At 45.4% G+C, this 16,434-nt stretch overlaps 1 protein-coding gene across 1 annotated transcript in view; it reads right to left on the bottom strand.

Moving 5' to 3' along the window:
- The window catches only part of LOC120046866 (integrin alpha-9-like), a 165,730-nt gene that overhangs the window by 81,795 nt on the left and 67,501 nt on the right, over nucleotides 1-16,434 (bottom strand). The window contains exons 12-15 of the mRNA XM_038992441.1: nucleotides 15,505-15,595; nucleotides 10,588-10,633; nucleotides 9,941-10,095; nucleotides 4,176-4,336 (exon numbers count right to left, since the gene is read on the bottom strand). Coding sequence (XP_038848369.1) covers nucleotides 4,176-4,336; nucleotides 9,941-10,095; nucleotides 10,588-10,633; nucleotides 15,505-15,595 — 453 coding nt within the window. The remainder of the gene's footprint in view (nucleotides 1-4,175; nucleotides 4,337-9,940; nucleotides 10,096-10,587; nucleotides 10,634-15,504; nucleotides 15,596-16,434) is intronic.

The following is a 16,434-nucleotide window of genomic DNA, read 5'->3' as shown; positions in this document are numbered from 1 at the left end:
ATTCAATGATATTCTATGCTCTTCTATTCTATTCTACTACAGAGATCAATTCTATGGTGACATGGTTCTGGCCTGATGAATCCCACTCTCAGCTTTAGTGGAAGAGTGTTAATCCCACCTAGTACATTACAGTACACCGAGACAGAGAGATGCCAGTTAGTTACGTATGTGGCACGCACCAGATCGCTAATCTACAGTACACCCAGAAACATAGAGGCTGCATCCCAAATGGCACCCTATTCCCTATATAGTGCATTTACACCCCATGGGACTCTGGTCAAAAGTAGTGCACTATAAAGGGAATAGGGTGCAATTTGGGATGCCAAAAATAGAGATATTGCTGTGTAGAAGATGTTGAACAGGTTTACATTGGGAATTAACATTACAATACTTCACATCGCTGATTTATTGTGTGTATACCTACGATTGTCACAGTTGAAGCTAACAGTTTATTCTCTGTCTGGTCACAGTGTTCAATTATGAGAAACAACCATACGTGTCTAATTATCAATGACTACTGTATATAGTCATCTAGGAGTTCCACAAACTCCACTTCACTGGACAGACTGGATGTTTAAGGCTCCATAATGGTGTTATGATGTGTTGTTCAAAGTCTCTCACATTATGTAGTGAGGTATACTCAGCCCAGGGCTGTATGGCAGGGTAGCAGACCTGGGTTCTAACACTATGGGCTGTATGGCAGGGTAGCAGACCTGGGTTCTAACACTATGGGCTGTATGGCAGGGTAGCAGACCTGGATTCTAACACTATGGGCTGTATGGCAGGCTAGCAGACCTGGATTCTAACACTATGGGCTGTATGGCAGTGTAGCAGACCTGGGTTCTAACACTATGGGCTGTATGGCAGGGTAGCAGACCTGGATTCTAACACTATGGGCTGTATGGCAGGGTAGCAGACCTGGATTCTAACACTATGGGCTGTATGGCAGGGTAGCAGACCTGGATTCTAACACTATGGGCTGTATGGCAGGGTAGCAGACCTGGGTTCTAACACTATGGGCTGTATGGCAGGGTAGCAGACCTGGGTTCTAACACTATGGGCTGTATGGCAGGGTAGCAGACCTGGGTTCTAACACTATGGGCTGTATGGCAGGGTAGCAGACCTGGGTTCTAACACTATGGGCTGTATGGCAGGGTAGCAGACCTGGGTTCTAACACTATGGGCTGTACGGCAGGGTAGCGGACCTGGGTTCTAACACTATGGGCTGTATGGCAGGGTAGCAGACCTGGATTCTAACACTATGGGCTGTATGGCAGGGTAGCAGACCTGGATTCTAACACTATGGGCTGTATGGCAGGGTAGCAGACCTGGATTCTAACACTATTCGAAATGTTTCAGACAATTTGAGCATTTGCTTTAGCCTGCCTGCAGTGCCAGATGGGCGGGGTTTGCAGTTTTGTGTACTATTCTATTGGTTCATTAAGCCAGGCAAGCTCAGTCAAGCACATATAAAGTACTTGAAGTGTTTTCGAATAGTGTTTGAACCCAGGACTGTTTGGGGGGGAGGGGGCAGAGAGACTGCGAGAAGGATAGAATGGTATTGAGTTCAGTCAGGCTCAGCCTCCCAGGGAGAAATTAGCCTGGGGTCCACTGTAGAGAATGGCAGTGAAATGCACAGGCTCCGTGTGGGGTGGGACCTCTGGTCCCCATTAGCAGGAGGTGAGACATACATGGACGCCCTCAGGCCTCAGGACATACTGTAGGTCCACTCTAAGCTGCCTCTGAATCAGCAGGTTACGATACAGTAACTTACTATTTATGTGACTCTCTACAGTTCCTACTCCGGACAAGAAGCCTGTCTGCACATTAAGTTACATGCAAATTGCAGTAATTAAAACTTAGCCTTGAGTTCTGACTGAAACTATCTGACAATAGTGACAACGGTCTACTACGGTGACCGAAGGATTGGAACTTAAATAACAGAAATTTGCATGGCTCAACCAGTGAGTGTGCGGAGGGTTCAGTTTCCAGTTTAAGACACACATCTTCCTGCACCTTAGCTACTTATCTATGTGGTCTGTGAAATATATCTACTCTACCACCTACTGTTTCTATCCATTTGGAGATGATAGCACAGTCAGAAAGTAAACAGTGTTGTTTTAACTGTTATGACTGCCTGTATGTCACATTTGCCCTGACCCAGCAAGCTGCAGGATAAATCCACTCAACCAGACAACTGTTGAACTTTCACACGCATGCACACACACCTATAGCCAATATATATTATAGCCAATGTTCCCTCTAAGCTGTGCGCAGCTCCCCTCGGACTGCCATGCAGAAGAAATATCAGCCCTCGCAGAGAAGCATGAGATTGAACTTCACTCAATTTTGTAGAGTTTTCCCCTTGAGTTAACACTATCAACGTTTCCCTCCACTGTGGAAATAGTGCTCAAATCAACACAATATTAGCCACTTTCAACGTAACATACAGAAGAAAAAGAAAACTATGCAAGACTTAGTATGCAAAACTAACTATGCAATAGATTTTCTTGTAGGCAGAGCGCATCGGAGTAGGATTTTATTGCATTGACAGCCACGACTCAGGCCCATACTCTTAACCAATTAGAGCTGCAGTAGGCCAATATGCAAATAGACCATTGCCATATATGTATCTGTGCCATTCACTTTGAACTGGACTGTGTTTACAGTATGAGGGGTCGTGAATAGATATGCTTGAGATCAAAGCGAGAGCTGCATGTAGCGACCTGTGCACATTTGTTAATATTATTTGCTAATTAGTTATTAGCACAGTCGTAGCTAATTTCTAGGCAACAATGGGGGAGTGGTTGCTTCCTACAAGAGCACTTCTAGCCATCTTTGGAAAGTGAGTCAGGTAAAGAGCTTTTTTATGTTTTAAAGGGGCAGTGTTGTATTTTGAAACAGTCTTGAATAAGCTAAGTAGCCAATAGGCAGAGGGTAGCATCATTTGACTGATGAATTTTATTTTGTGGTTTCTTGCATCTAACAACACATTTTCAGACCTCCTTGTCTGAAGGTGAAGTGGATAAACAGGTTATTCATGTCAAGCCCTGCATGTTTTTTTGAAAAGTCTCATGGAATGTAGGCCTACATTGAACACCACACATTGCTGCTACTGTAGGCTGAATGATAGAATGTTATGGGATGCATTTTTCTCCATTGTTATTGATTGTAGGCCACTCTGGTAGGACTACATTATGATAAAATAGCCACAGTAGAATACTTGGCCACTGTTATAACTGTAACTTAAAGTGGGTTCAGCCTCAGTGTTCACTGTAAAAGCGTGTTGAAAGTTGCACAGAATTTTCACAACGTTGAAGTTTGAGCTCAGCAGACCTGAAATTTGCTCAGTGCTGAAAAAGAAATGAGAGGGAACAATGATTATAGCCAATATATATTATAGCCAATATATATTATAGCCAATATGATTCACCTTTGTTTTGTTTGCCTTGGCTACAATTTCAACATTGTTTTGAGACTGTCAAAACTATTAAGACTGACAGGAAGTTGCCACCGGAGATGCTATGGAGATTGAACATCGCTTCAGAACATCAAAACAAACAGAAAGAAAACAGCTTGACAAACACTGCTTGAATAACCCAGTTGCTGTGAAAAAGAGTTCAGTGGAGGACATGGACACAATAGCTCCAACTGAACCAGCTAACTGGGACCAATAGGGCAACATTAGGGCACATGACATCTTAATGACATCATATCTAGTTGTAAACATGTTTTCTGGATGAGAAGTCATCATACAGTATGCTATCACCTTAACATGGTGGCACACAACACAGTCTGGTGTGTGAGACTACAACCCACTGGTCTCTGTTGGTCAACCAGAAGATGTCTTCTTGACGTTAAACAAACTTCCTTATACAACCAGTATACAACCTGACCATGACTTCACGACAAAAAAACGGATAATCATTGCAACCAGCTTTGACCGCTGGGGACACTGTGCTCTGAGGAAAAGAGACCTCTCTCATGTGATCTCTACAGGTATTGAACCCACAACCTTGGCATTGCTAACCACAGGTCCACATTTTATTTATTTATTTTATTTCACCTTTATTTAACCAGATAGGCCAGTTGAGAACAAGTTCTCATTTACAACTGCGACCTGGCCAAGATAAAGCACAGCAGTGCGACAAACTAAACGACTTCTAGGGACTCACCTTAACATATGCAGTGTACTGTTGGCAATCCTCTCTGTTGATGTCCAGACTGAGCTCGTTGCTCATTAAGCTGATCTGGGCTCCATTCTGAATAAAGTACACTCTGGAAGACTGGCTCCTCTGCCTCTTATCCACATCAGCTGTCAGGTTATACAGCAACTCTGGGGAGAGAGGAGAGAGGAGAGAGACCACCTGTCAGGTTATACAACAACTCTAGGGAGAGACAGAGAGAGACCAGCTGTCAGGTTATACAACAACTCTGGGGAGAGACAGAGAGAGACCAGCTGTCAGGTTATACAACAACTCTGGGGAGAGACAGAGGGAGACCAGCTGTCAGGTTATACAACAACTCTGGGGAGAGACAGAGAGAGACCAGCTGTCAGGTTATACAACAACTCTGGGGAGAGACAGAGAGAGACCAGCTGTCAGGTTATACAACAACTCTGGGGAGAGACAGAGAGAGACCAGCTGTCAGGTTATACAACAACTCTGGGGAGAGACAGAGAGAAACCAGCTGTCAGGTTATACAACAACTCTGGGGAGAGACAGAGAGAGACCAGCTGTCAGGTTATACAGCAACTCTGGGGAGAGAGGAGAGAAACCAGCTGTCAGGTTATACAACAACTCTGGGGAGAGACAGAGAGACCAGCTGTCAGATTATACAACAACTCTGGGGAGAGAGAGAGAGAGACCAGCTGTCAGGTTATACAACAACTCTGGGGAGAGACAGAGGGAGACCAGCTGTCAGGTTATACAACAACTCTGGGGAGAGACAGAGAGAGACCAGCTGTCAGGTTATACAACAACTCTGGGGAGAGACAGAGAGAGACCAGCTGTCAGGTTATACAACAACTCTGGGGAGAGACAGAGAGAAACCAGCTGTCAGGTTATACAACAACTCTGGGGAGAGACAGAGAGAGACCAGCTGTCAGGTTATACAACAACTCTTGGGAGAGAGGAGAGAAACCAGCTGTCAGGTTACACAGCAACTCTGGGGAGAGAGAGAGAGACCAGCTGTCAGGTTATATTGGCTGTACGTTTGTTTAACCCATGTGTAACTCTGTGTTGCTGTATGTGTCGAACTGCTGTGCTTTATCTTGGCCAGGTCGCAGTTGTAAATGAGAACTTATTCTCAACTAGCCTACCTGGTTAAATAAAGGATAAATAAAATAATAAATACATAAAATGTATTAGAGAGGAAAAAGACAGGGAAATGTCAGGCTACTAATAGACCTGGTCACAGTAGCAATGTTTGAATCCAAGGTGGCTCTTTGTCAGGTCCAGCCTTAGTTGGAGAAGTCCTCATGTAGTGTACGTACGTACGTGTACACACACACACACACACACACACACACACACACACACACACACACACACACACACACACACACACACACACACACACACACACACAAAACAAATGCACACAGGGTCAAACCGACAGACATTTCAAAACAAGACATGGACTTCTCTAACGGTAACACCGTTGAGTAAGAAACACCCTGTCAAAACATCTCACACCCATGATTTCCATTGACGTGTTGGTGGTTTCAGCAGTTTTAAATAAACTACTTCATAGATCTATTTTGAATACAGAAATCATAAACATTACATGTTTACTCATTGATTCATTCCACGTGTGTACGGGAGCGCCTTCCATGAGCTCACCCTGCCAGGTGGAAAGGAGGGGCGTTGAGTGTTCATTACCGGCCCAGGCGTCATTACCAAACTATACCAGCAGGCTACTTCCCTGTCCCGGGGGGGGGATCAAGCTTGACCAAACCCACAGACACAACCAGGACCACACCTAAACCAATTTTTTTTTTTTTAACTAACCCAAGATAAACCACAGCCTGTAATTTCCAATGGGAGCAAATGAATCATAATGGGCAGAAAAAAGCAAAGAGGTGGGCAGAGCCAAGCACAAGCTAGCGAGATCCTATAGGCGCATTTTAGCATGTATTTGCATATTTCCACTACGGAACGCCTACTCTGAAGTGTGCGTGTGCCATAACTCAATTTGCCATTGCACTCTTTCTAAACAATGCATTTTTTTTACTTTGCAAAGGGGAAAGTCTACAAAACTTAGTCTACTTTGTTGTAACAGATTGTAGTTTTGGGAACAGAAAACTGTACGGAGATCAAATGTTTCATCGATGACAAAATTAGCCGAATGCCGGACAAAATCCATCTCGCTCCATTTTCTCTCACCGGGCTTCCTCTCATCACCATATTTGGTAGTGAGTGGAAATGACAAACGGATGCTTCACATTTATATACTGAAACAAGGTCAACACAACATGCTACAAATTTCAAAGAATTTACTGAGTTACAGTTCATATAAGGAAATCAGTCAATTGGAATTAATTAATTAGGCCCTAATCTATGGCTGGTAATACAAATATGCATCTGTTGGTCACACATACACTATATATACAAAGGTATGTGGACACCCCTTCAAATGGGCTATTTCAGCCACATTGTATAAAATCAAGCACACAGATATAAAATCTTCATAGACAAACATTGGCAGTAGAATGGCCTTACTGAAAAGCTCAGTGACTTTCAACGTGGCATCGTCATAGGATGCCACCTTTCCAATTAGTCAGTTAGTAAAATTTCTGCCCTGCTAGAGCTGCCCCGGTCAACTGTATTGTGAAGTGGAAACATCTAGGAGCAATAACGGCTCAGCCTCGAAGTGGTAGGCCACACAATCTCACAGAACAAGACTGCTGAGTGCTGAAGCGTGTAAAAATTGTCTGTCCTCAGTTGCAACACTCACTACCAAATTCCAAACTGCCTGTGAAAACCACGTCAGCACAATAACTGTTTGTCGGGACCTTCATGAAATGAGTTTCCATGGCCGAGCAGCCTAAGATCACCATGCGCAATGCCAATCATCGGCTGGAGTGGTGTAAAGCTCCCACCATTGGACTCTGCAGCAATGGAAACGCGTTCTCTGGAGTGATGAATCACGCTTGACCATCTGGCAGTCTGACGGACTAATCTGGGTTTGGCGGATGCCAGGAGAACGCTACCTGCCCCAATGCATAGTGCCAACTGTAAAGTTTGGTGGAGGAGAAATAGTGGTCTGGGGCTGTTTTTCATGGTTCGGACTAGGCCCCTTAGTTCCAGTGAAGGGAAATCTTAACGCTACATTATACAATGGCGTTGAATTTGAAAGCTGACTGCGAGCCAGGCCTAATCACCGAACCTCACTAATGCCCTTGTGGCTGAATGGAAGCAAGTCCCTGCAGCAATATTCCAGCATCTAGTGGAAAGAATTCCCAGAAGAGTGGAGACTAATATAGCAGCAAAGGGGGGACCAACTTCATATTAATACCCATGATTTTGGAATGAGATGTTCGACTAGCAGGTGTCCACATACTTTTGGTCATGTAGTGCACCTTAAAAACAAAAAAGTAGGGGCATGGATCAGAAAACCAGTCAGTATCTGGTATAACCAACATTTGCCTCATCCAGCGCGACACATCTCCTTCGCACAGAGTTGATCAGGCTGTTGATTGTGGCCTGTGGAATGTTGTCCCACTCCTCTTCAATGGCTGTGTGAAGTTGCTGGATATTGGTGGGAACTGGAACACGGTGTAGTACACGTTGATCCAGAGCTTCCCAAACACGTTCAATGGGTGAGTGGTGAGAATGCAGGCCCTGGAAGAACTGGGACATTTTCAGCTTCCAATAATTGTGTGCAGATCCTTGTAACATGGGGCCATGCATTATCATGCTGAAACATGAGGTGATGGCGGCGGATGGATGGCACGACAATGGGCTTCAGGATCTCATCTCGATACCTCTGTGAATTAAAATTGCCATCGATAAAATGTGATTGTGTTCGTTGTCCGTAGCTTATGCCTGCCCATACCATAACCCCACCACCATGTGGCACTCTGTTCACAATGTTGACATCAGCAAACCTCTCGCCCACACGAAGCCATACACGTGGTCTGCAGTTGTGAGGCCGGTCGGACATAAATTTTCTAGCAACAGCTCTGGTGGACATTCCTGCAGTTAGCATGCCAATTGCACACTCCCTCAAAACTTCAGACATCTGTGGCATTGTGTTGTGTGACAAAACTGCCCATTTTAGAGTGGCCTTTTATTGTCCCCAGCACAAGGTTCACCTGTGTAATGGCCATGCTGTTGAAATCAGCTTTTTGATATGCCACACCTTCAGGTTGAGAGAAATAAGCTTTTTGTATGGAACATTTCTGAGATGTTTTATTTCAGCTCATGAAACATGGGACCAACACTTTACATGTTGCGTTTATATTTTTACTCAGTTTACATCCGGTAAAACTGGCTCATTGTTCTATCTGTGCCTGAACAGTCAACCAGGACCACGCCATAACAGTCAACCAGGACCACGCCATAACAGTCAACCAGGACCACGCCATAACAGTCAACCAGGACCACGCCATAACAGTCAACCAGGACCACGCCATAACAGTCAACCAGGACCACGCCATAACAGTCAACCAGGACCACGCCATAACAGGCAACCAGGACCACGCCATAACAGTCAACCAGGACCACGCCATAACAGTCAACCAGGACCACGCCATAACAGTCAACCAGGACCACGCCATAACAGTCAACCAGGACCACGCCATAACAGTCAACCAGGACCACGCCATAACAGTCAACCAGGACCACGCCATAACAGTCAACCAGGACCACGCCATAACAGTCAACCAGGACCACGCCATAACAGTCAACCAGGACCACACCATAACAGTCAACCAGGACAACGCCATAACAGTCAACCAGGACAACGCCATAACAGTCAACTAGGACCACACCATAACAGTCAACCAGGACAACGCCATAACAGTCAACCAGGATCACGCCATAAAAGTCAACCAGGACCACACCATAACAGTCAACCAGGACCACGCCATAACAGTCAACCAGGACCACATCCGAACAGTCAACCAGGACCACACCATAACAGTTAACCAGGACCACGCCATAACAGTCAATCAGGACCACGCCAGAACAGTCAACCAGGACCACGCCAGAACAGTCAATCAGGACCACGCTAGAACAGTTAACCAGGACCACGCCAGAACAGTTAACCAGGACCACGCCAGAACAGTTAACCAGGACCACGCTAGAACAGTTAACCAGGACCACGCTAGAACAGTCAACCAGGACCACGCTAGAACAGTCAACCAGGACCACGCTAGAACAGTCAATCAGGACCACGCCAGAACAGTTAATCAGGACCACGCCAGAACAGTTAACCAGGACCACGCTAGAACAGTTAACCAGGACCCCGCTAGAACAGTTAACCAGGACCACGCTAGAACAGTTAACCAGGACCACGCCAGAACAGTCAATCAGAACCACGCCAGAACAGTTAACCAGGACCACGCCAGAACAGTCAATCAGGACCACGCCAGAACAGTTAACCAGGACACGCTAGAACAGTCAACCAGGACCACACCATAACAGTTAACCAGGACCACGCCAGAACAGTTAACCAGGACCACGCCAGAACAGTTAACCAGGACCACGCCAGAACAGTTAACCAGGACACGCTAGAACAGTCAACCAGGACCACGCAAGAACAGTTAACCAGGACACGCTAGAACAGTCAACCAGGACCACGCCAGAACAGTTAACCAGGACCACGCCAGAACAGTCAACCAGGACCACGCCAGAACAGTCAACCAGGACCACGCCAGAACAGTCAACCAGGACCACGCCAGAACACAGTTGTGTGTAGTTGTATTAGTGCTCACCTATCTGTCCTGGCAGGTGTTTTCCTCTGAAGAGCAGGCAGACTGTAGCGTTGAAACAGTTGAGGTGTTGTGGTCCCTCGTGACACTGAGGCACAGAGATGTTGATGGAGACAGGCAGGTAGATGGACACGTCCACAGTGATCACCGGCCGGGACCTAAACACCAAACATAACATGGTGTCAATGGACCTATAACCAGTACAATACAACATGGTGTCAATAGACCTATAACCAGTACAATACAAAATGGTGTCAATGGACCTACAACCAATACAACATGGTGTCAATAGACTTACAACCAATATAATATGGTGTCATTGGACTTATAACCAACACAATACAACATGGTGTCAATGGACCTACAACCAATACAATACAACATGGTGTCAATGGACCTACAACCAATAAAATACAACATGGTACTGCAGTAGACACAGCCTGGAATTCATGTATTTCTGTGATGAAACATTTACTCTGTTCCACTGTATGTCTTTATACTACTATGTTCCACTGTATGTCTTTATTCTACTCTGTGCCAATATCTACACTAGCATACTCCCAATTACAATTGAGCAACGTATTGGGCCTGCATTCAAAGTGGTATGCTGGTATGGACATTGGAACAAAGCCTGACTTACAACCACTTACCTCAATAACACCACGCGATCAGCCATAAACGCACCAATGGTAATATCTGCAATGCAAGAACAACCAATGAGCGCAGCAGATTTCTCTCGTTCTTCAAAGATATGGCACGATGCACAAAGGTCATCATTAACAAGTGATGACCTTTGTGGGTCCTCATACCTGTTGTTTTCTGTTCCAGTTCTAAATGTCCACGATTGATGTGGAGCCCAGTAACCACTCAGAGTCAGACAGACAGGAGTGTTACTGACTGACCAGTAACCACTCAGAGTCAGACAGACAGGAGTGTTACTGACTGACCAGTAACCACTCAGAGTCAGACAGACAGGAGAAGGAGTGAACAGTGCAACAAAGCTCTTTGGACATTCTGTACTTTGTCTGCTGATTCTGAGTTTGTTTTATGTATTCATTTCTAAATCTAATCAAGCAGGTGCAGTTGAAGTTTACATACACCTTCGCCAAATACATTTAAACTCAGTTTTTCACAATTCCTGACATTTAATCCCAGTAAAAATTCCCTGTTTTAGGTCAGTTAGGATCACCACTTTATTTTACGAATGGGAAATGTCAGAATAATAGGAGAGAGAATGATTTATTTCAGCTTGTATTTCTTTCATCACATTCCCAGTGGGTCAGAAGTTTACATACACTCGATTAGTATTTGGTAGCATTGCCTTTAAATTGTTTAACTTCGGTCAAACGTTTCGGGTAGCCTTCCACAAGCTTCCCACAATAAGTTGGGTGAATTTGGCCCATTCCTCCTGACAGAGCTGGTGTAACTGAGTCAGGTTTGTGGGCCTCCTTGCTCGCACAAGCTTTTTCAGTTCTGCCCACAAATGTTCTATAGGATTGAGGTCAGGGCTTTGTGATGGCCACTCCAATACCTTGACTTTGTTGTCCTTAAGCCATTTTGCCACAACTTTGGAAGTATGCTTGGTGTCATTGTCCATTTGAAAGACCCATTTGCGACCAAGCATTAACTTCCTGACTGATGTCTTGAGATGTTGCATTATATATCCACATAGTTTTCCTCCCTCATGATGCCATTTATTTTGTGAAGTGCACCAGTCCCTACTGCAGCAAAGCACCCCCACAACATGAGGCTGCCACCCCCGTGCTTCACGGCTGGGATGATGTTCTTCGGCATGCAAGAATCCCCCTTTTTCCTCCAAACATAACGATGGTCATTATGACCAAACGGTTCTATTTTTGATTCATCAGACCAGAGGACATTTCTCCAAAAAGTACGATCTTTGTCCCTGTTTCTTGTCCCTACGTTCTTTTACTGTGGATATAGATAATTTTGTACGTGTTTCCTCTAGCATCTTCACAAGGTCCTTTGCTGTTTTTCTGGGTTTGATTTACACAGGAGACAGAATGCGTCTCCTTCCTGAGCGGTATGACGGCTGCGTGGTCCCATGGTGTTTATACTTGCGTACTATTGTTTCTACAGATGAACGCAGTACCTTCAGGCGTTTGGAAATTGCTCCCAAGGATGAACCAACTTGTGGAGGTCTACAATTGTTTTTCTGAGGTCCTGGCTGATTTCTTTTGATTTCCCATGATGTCAAGCAAAGAGGCACTGAGTTTGAAGGTAGGCCTTGAAATACATCCACAGGTACACCTCCAATTGACTCCAATTATGTCAATTAGCCTATCAGAAGCTTCTAAATCCATGACAAAATGTTCTGGAATTTTCCAAGCTGTTTAAAGGCACAGTCAACTTAGTGTATGTAACTTCTGACCCACTGGAATTGTGATACAGTGAATTATAAGTGAAATAATCTGTCTATAAACAATTGTTGGAAAAAGTACTTGTGTCATGCACAAAGCAGATGCCCTAACTGACTTGCCAAAGCTATAGTTTGTTAACAATACATTTGTGGTGGTTGAAAAATGAGTTTTAATGACTCCAACTTAAATGTATGTAAACTTCCGACTTCAACTGTATATAATAACGACATGAAGTTGAGATGTAGGTCCTAGGTGTGTCATTAGCCCTACACCTAGTGTTGGCTATGTTGAGACGTAGGTCCTAGGTGTTTCATTAGCCCTACACCTAGTGTTGGCTATGTTGAGACGTAGGTCCTAGGTGTTTCATTAGCCCTACACCTAGTGTTGGCTATGTTGAGACGTAGGTCCTAGGTGTTTCATTAGCCCTACACCTAATGTTGGCTATGTTGAGACGTAGGTCCTAGGTGTTTCATTAGCCCTACACCTAGTGTTGGCTATGTTGAGACGTAGGTCCTAGGTGTTTCATTAGCCCTACACCTAGTGTTGGCTATGTTGAGACGTAGGTCCTAGGTGTTTCATTAGCCCTACACCTAGTGTTGGCTATGTTGAGACGTAGGTCCTAGGTGTTTCATTAGCCCTACACCTAGTGTTGGCTATGTTGAGACGTAGGTCCTAGGTGTTTCATTAGCCCTACACCTAGTGTTGGCTATGTTGAGACGTAGGTCCTAGGTGTGTCATTAGCCCTACACCTAGTGTTGGCTATGTTGAGACGTAGGTCCTAGGTGTTTCATTAGCCCTACACCTAGTGTTGGCTATGTTGAGACGTAGGTCCTAGGTGTTTCATTAGCCCTACACCTAGTGTTGGCTATGTTGAGACGTAGGTCCTAGGTGTTTCATTAGCCCTACACCTAGTGTTGGCTATGTTGAGACGTAGGTCCTAGGTGTTTCATTAGCCCTACACCTAGTGTTGGCTATGTTGAGACGTAGGTCCTAGGTGTTTCATTAGCCCTACACCTAGTGTTGGCTATGTTGAGACGTAGGTCCTAGGTGTGTCATTAGCCCTACACCTAGTGTTGGCTATGTTGAGACGTAGGTCCTAGGTGTTTCATTAGCCCTACACCTACTGTTGGCTATGTTGAGACGTAGGTCCTAGGTGTTTCATTAGCCCTACACCTACTGTTGGCTATGTTGAGACGTAGGTCCTAGGTGTTTCATTAGCCCTACACCTAATGTTGGCTATGTTGAGACGTAGGTCCTAGGTGTTTCATTAGCCCTACACCTAGTGTTGGCTATGTTGAGACGTAGGTCCTAGGTGTTTCATTAGCCCTACACCTAGTGTTGGCTATGTTGAGACGTAGGTCCTAGGTGTTTCATTAGCCCTACACCTAATGTTGGCTATGTTGAGACGTAGGTCCTAGGTGTTTCATTAGCCCTACACCTAGTGTTGGCTATGTTGAGACGTAGGTCCTAGGTGTGTCATTAGCCCTACACCTAGTGTTGGCTATGTTGAGACGTAGGTCCCAGGTGTTTCATTAGCCCTACACCTAATGTTGGCTATGTTGAGACGTAGGTCCTAGGTGTTTCATTAGCCCTACACCTAATGTTGGCTATGTTGAGACGTAGGTCCTAGGTGTTTCATTAGCCCTACACCTAGCGTTGGCTATGTTGAGACGTAGGTCCTAGGTGTTTCATTAGCCCTACACCTAGCGTTGGCTATGTTGAGACGTAGCTCCTAGGTGTTTCATTAGCCCTACACCTAGCGTTGGCTATGTTGAGACGTAGCTCCTAGGTGTTTCATTAGCCCTACACCTAGCGTTGGCTATGTTGAGACGTAGGTCCTAGGTGTTTCATTAGCCCTACACCTAGTGTTGGCTATGTTGAGACGTAGGTCCTAGGTGTTTCATTAGCCCTACACCTAGTGTTGGCTATGTTGAGACGTAGGTCCTAGGTGTGTCATTAGCCCTACACCTAGTGTTGGCTATGTTGAGACGTAGGTCCTAGGTGTTTCATTAGCCCTACACCTACTGTTGGCTATGTTGAGACGTAGGTCCTAGGTGTTTCATTAGCCCTACACCTACTGTTGGCTATGTTGAGACGTAGGTCCTAGGTGTTTCATTAGCCCTACACCTACTGTTGGCTATGTTGAGACGTAGGTCCTAGGTGTTTCATTAGCCCTACACCTAATGTTGGCTATGTTGAGACGTAGGTCCTAGGTGTTTCATTAGCCCTACACCTAGTGTTGGCTATGTTGAGACGTAGGTCCTAGGTGTTTCATTAGCCCTACACCTAGTGTTGGCTATGTTGAGACGTAGGTCCTAGGTGTTTCATTAGCCCTACACCTAATGTTGGCTATGTTGAGACGTAGGTCCTAGGTGTTTCATTAGCCCTACACCTAATGTTGGCTATGTTGAGACGTAGGTCCTAGGTGTTTCATTAGCCCTACACCTAGCGTTGGCTATGTTGAGACGTAGGTCCTAGGTGTTTCATTAGCCCTACACCTAGCGTTGGCTATGTTGAGACGTAGGTCCTAGGTGTTTCATTAGCCCTACACCTAGTGTTGGCTATGTTGAGACGTAGGTCCTAGGTGTTTCATTAGCCCTACACCTAGTGTTGGCTATGTTGAGACGTAGGTCCTAGGTGTGTCATTAGCCCTACACCTAGTGTTGGCTATGTTGAGACGTAGGTCCTAGGTGTTTCATTAGCCCTACACCTAATGTTGGCTATGTTGAGACGTAGGTCCTAGGTGTTTCATTAGCCCTACACCTAGTGTTGGCTATGTTGAGACGTAGGTCCTAGGTGTTTCATTAGCCCTACACCTAGTGTTGGCTATGTTGAGACATAGGTCCTAGGTGTTTCATTAGCCCTACACCTAGTGTTGGCTATGTTGAGACGTAGGTCCTAGGTGTTTCATTAGCCCTACACCTAGTGTTGGCTATGTTGAGACGTAGGTCCTAGGTGTTTCATTAGCCCTACACCTAGTGTTGGCTATGTTGAGACGTAGGTCCTAGGTGTTTCATTAGCCCTACACCTAGTGTTGGCTATGTTGAGACGTAGGTCCTAGGTGTTTCATTAGCCCTACACCTAGTGTTGGCTATGTTGAGACGTAGGTCCTAGGTGTTTCATTAGCCCTACACCTAGTGTTGGCTATGCATCATGTCTGTATCGTACTGTATAGTATGACCCTACCTGGATATCCATTCCTGTCCATGTCCACATTGCCAGAGATTGATTGGCCGAACATCTGGAGGGCGGGGTTAATGCTCTGTCCAGACACTCTCTGCAATGAATGATATAAAACGTGAGATAGAACATATACATACATGCAAGCACACACACTGACCTGTCAGACCAACACTAGCGAACACATTACTGTAGCAGTAGGGATCAGCATCATACCGTCTAACAGTTTGAAGCACCAGTCTGCTACCACTACTAGAACAGACCACTGTCTGCTACCACTACTAGAACAGACCACTGTCTGCTACCACCACTAGAACAGACCACTGTCTGCTACCACTACTAGAACAGACCACTGTCTGCTACCACCACTAGAACAGACCACTGTCTGCTACCACCACTAGAACAGACCACTGTCTGCTACCACCACTAGAACAGACCACTGTCTGCTACCACCACTAGAACAGACCACTGTCTGCTACCACCACTAGAACAGACCACTGTCTGCTACCACCACTAGAACAGACCACTGTCTGCTACCACCACTAGAACAGACCACTGTCTGCTACCACCACTAGAACAGACCACTGTCTGCTACCACCACTAGAACAGACCACTGTCTGCTACCACTACTAGAACAGACCACTGTCTGCTACCACTACTAGAACAGACCACTGTCTGCTACCACCACTAGAACAGACCACTGTCTGCTACCACCACTAGAACAGACCACTGTCTGCTACCACTACTAGAACAGACCACTGTCTGCTACCACCACTAGAACAGACCACTGTCTGCTACCACCACTAGAACAGACCACTGTCTGCTACCACCACTAGAACAGACTGAACAAGGCTAGGATTGGAGAAGACTATTACATTTCACCTGATACTGTATCTCTGTATCTGTCAGTAGATAAAGCTGACACTGTATAATGTT

Source organism: Salvelinus namaycush, chromosome 4, assembly GCF_016432855.1.
Source record: "Salvelinus namaycush isolate Seneca chromosome 4, SaNama_1.0, whole genome shotgun sequence".
Taxonomy (NCBI): domain Eukaryota; kingdom Metazoa; phylum Chordata; class Actinopteri; order Salmoniformes; family Salmonidae; genus Salvelinus; species Salvelinus namaycush.
The sequence above is the reverse complement of the archived record's forward strand: the minus strand, read 5'-3'. Positions and strand labels throughout refer to the sequence as shown.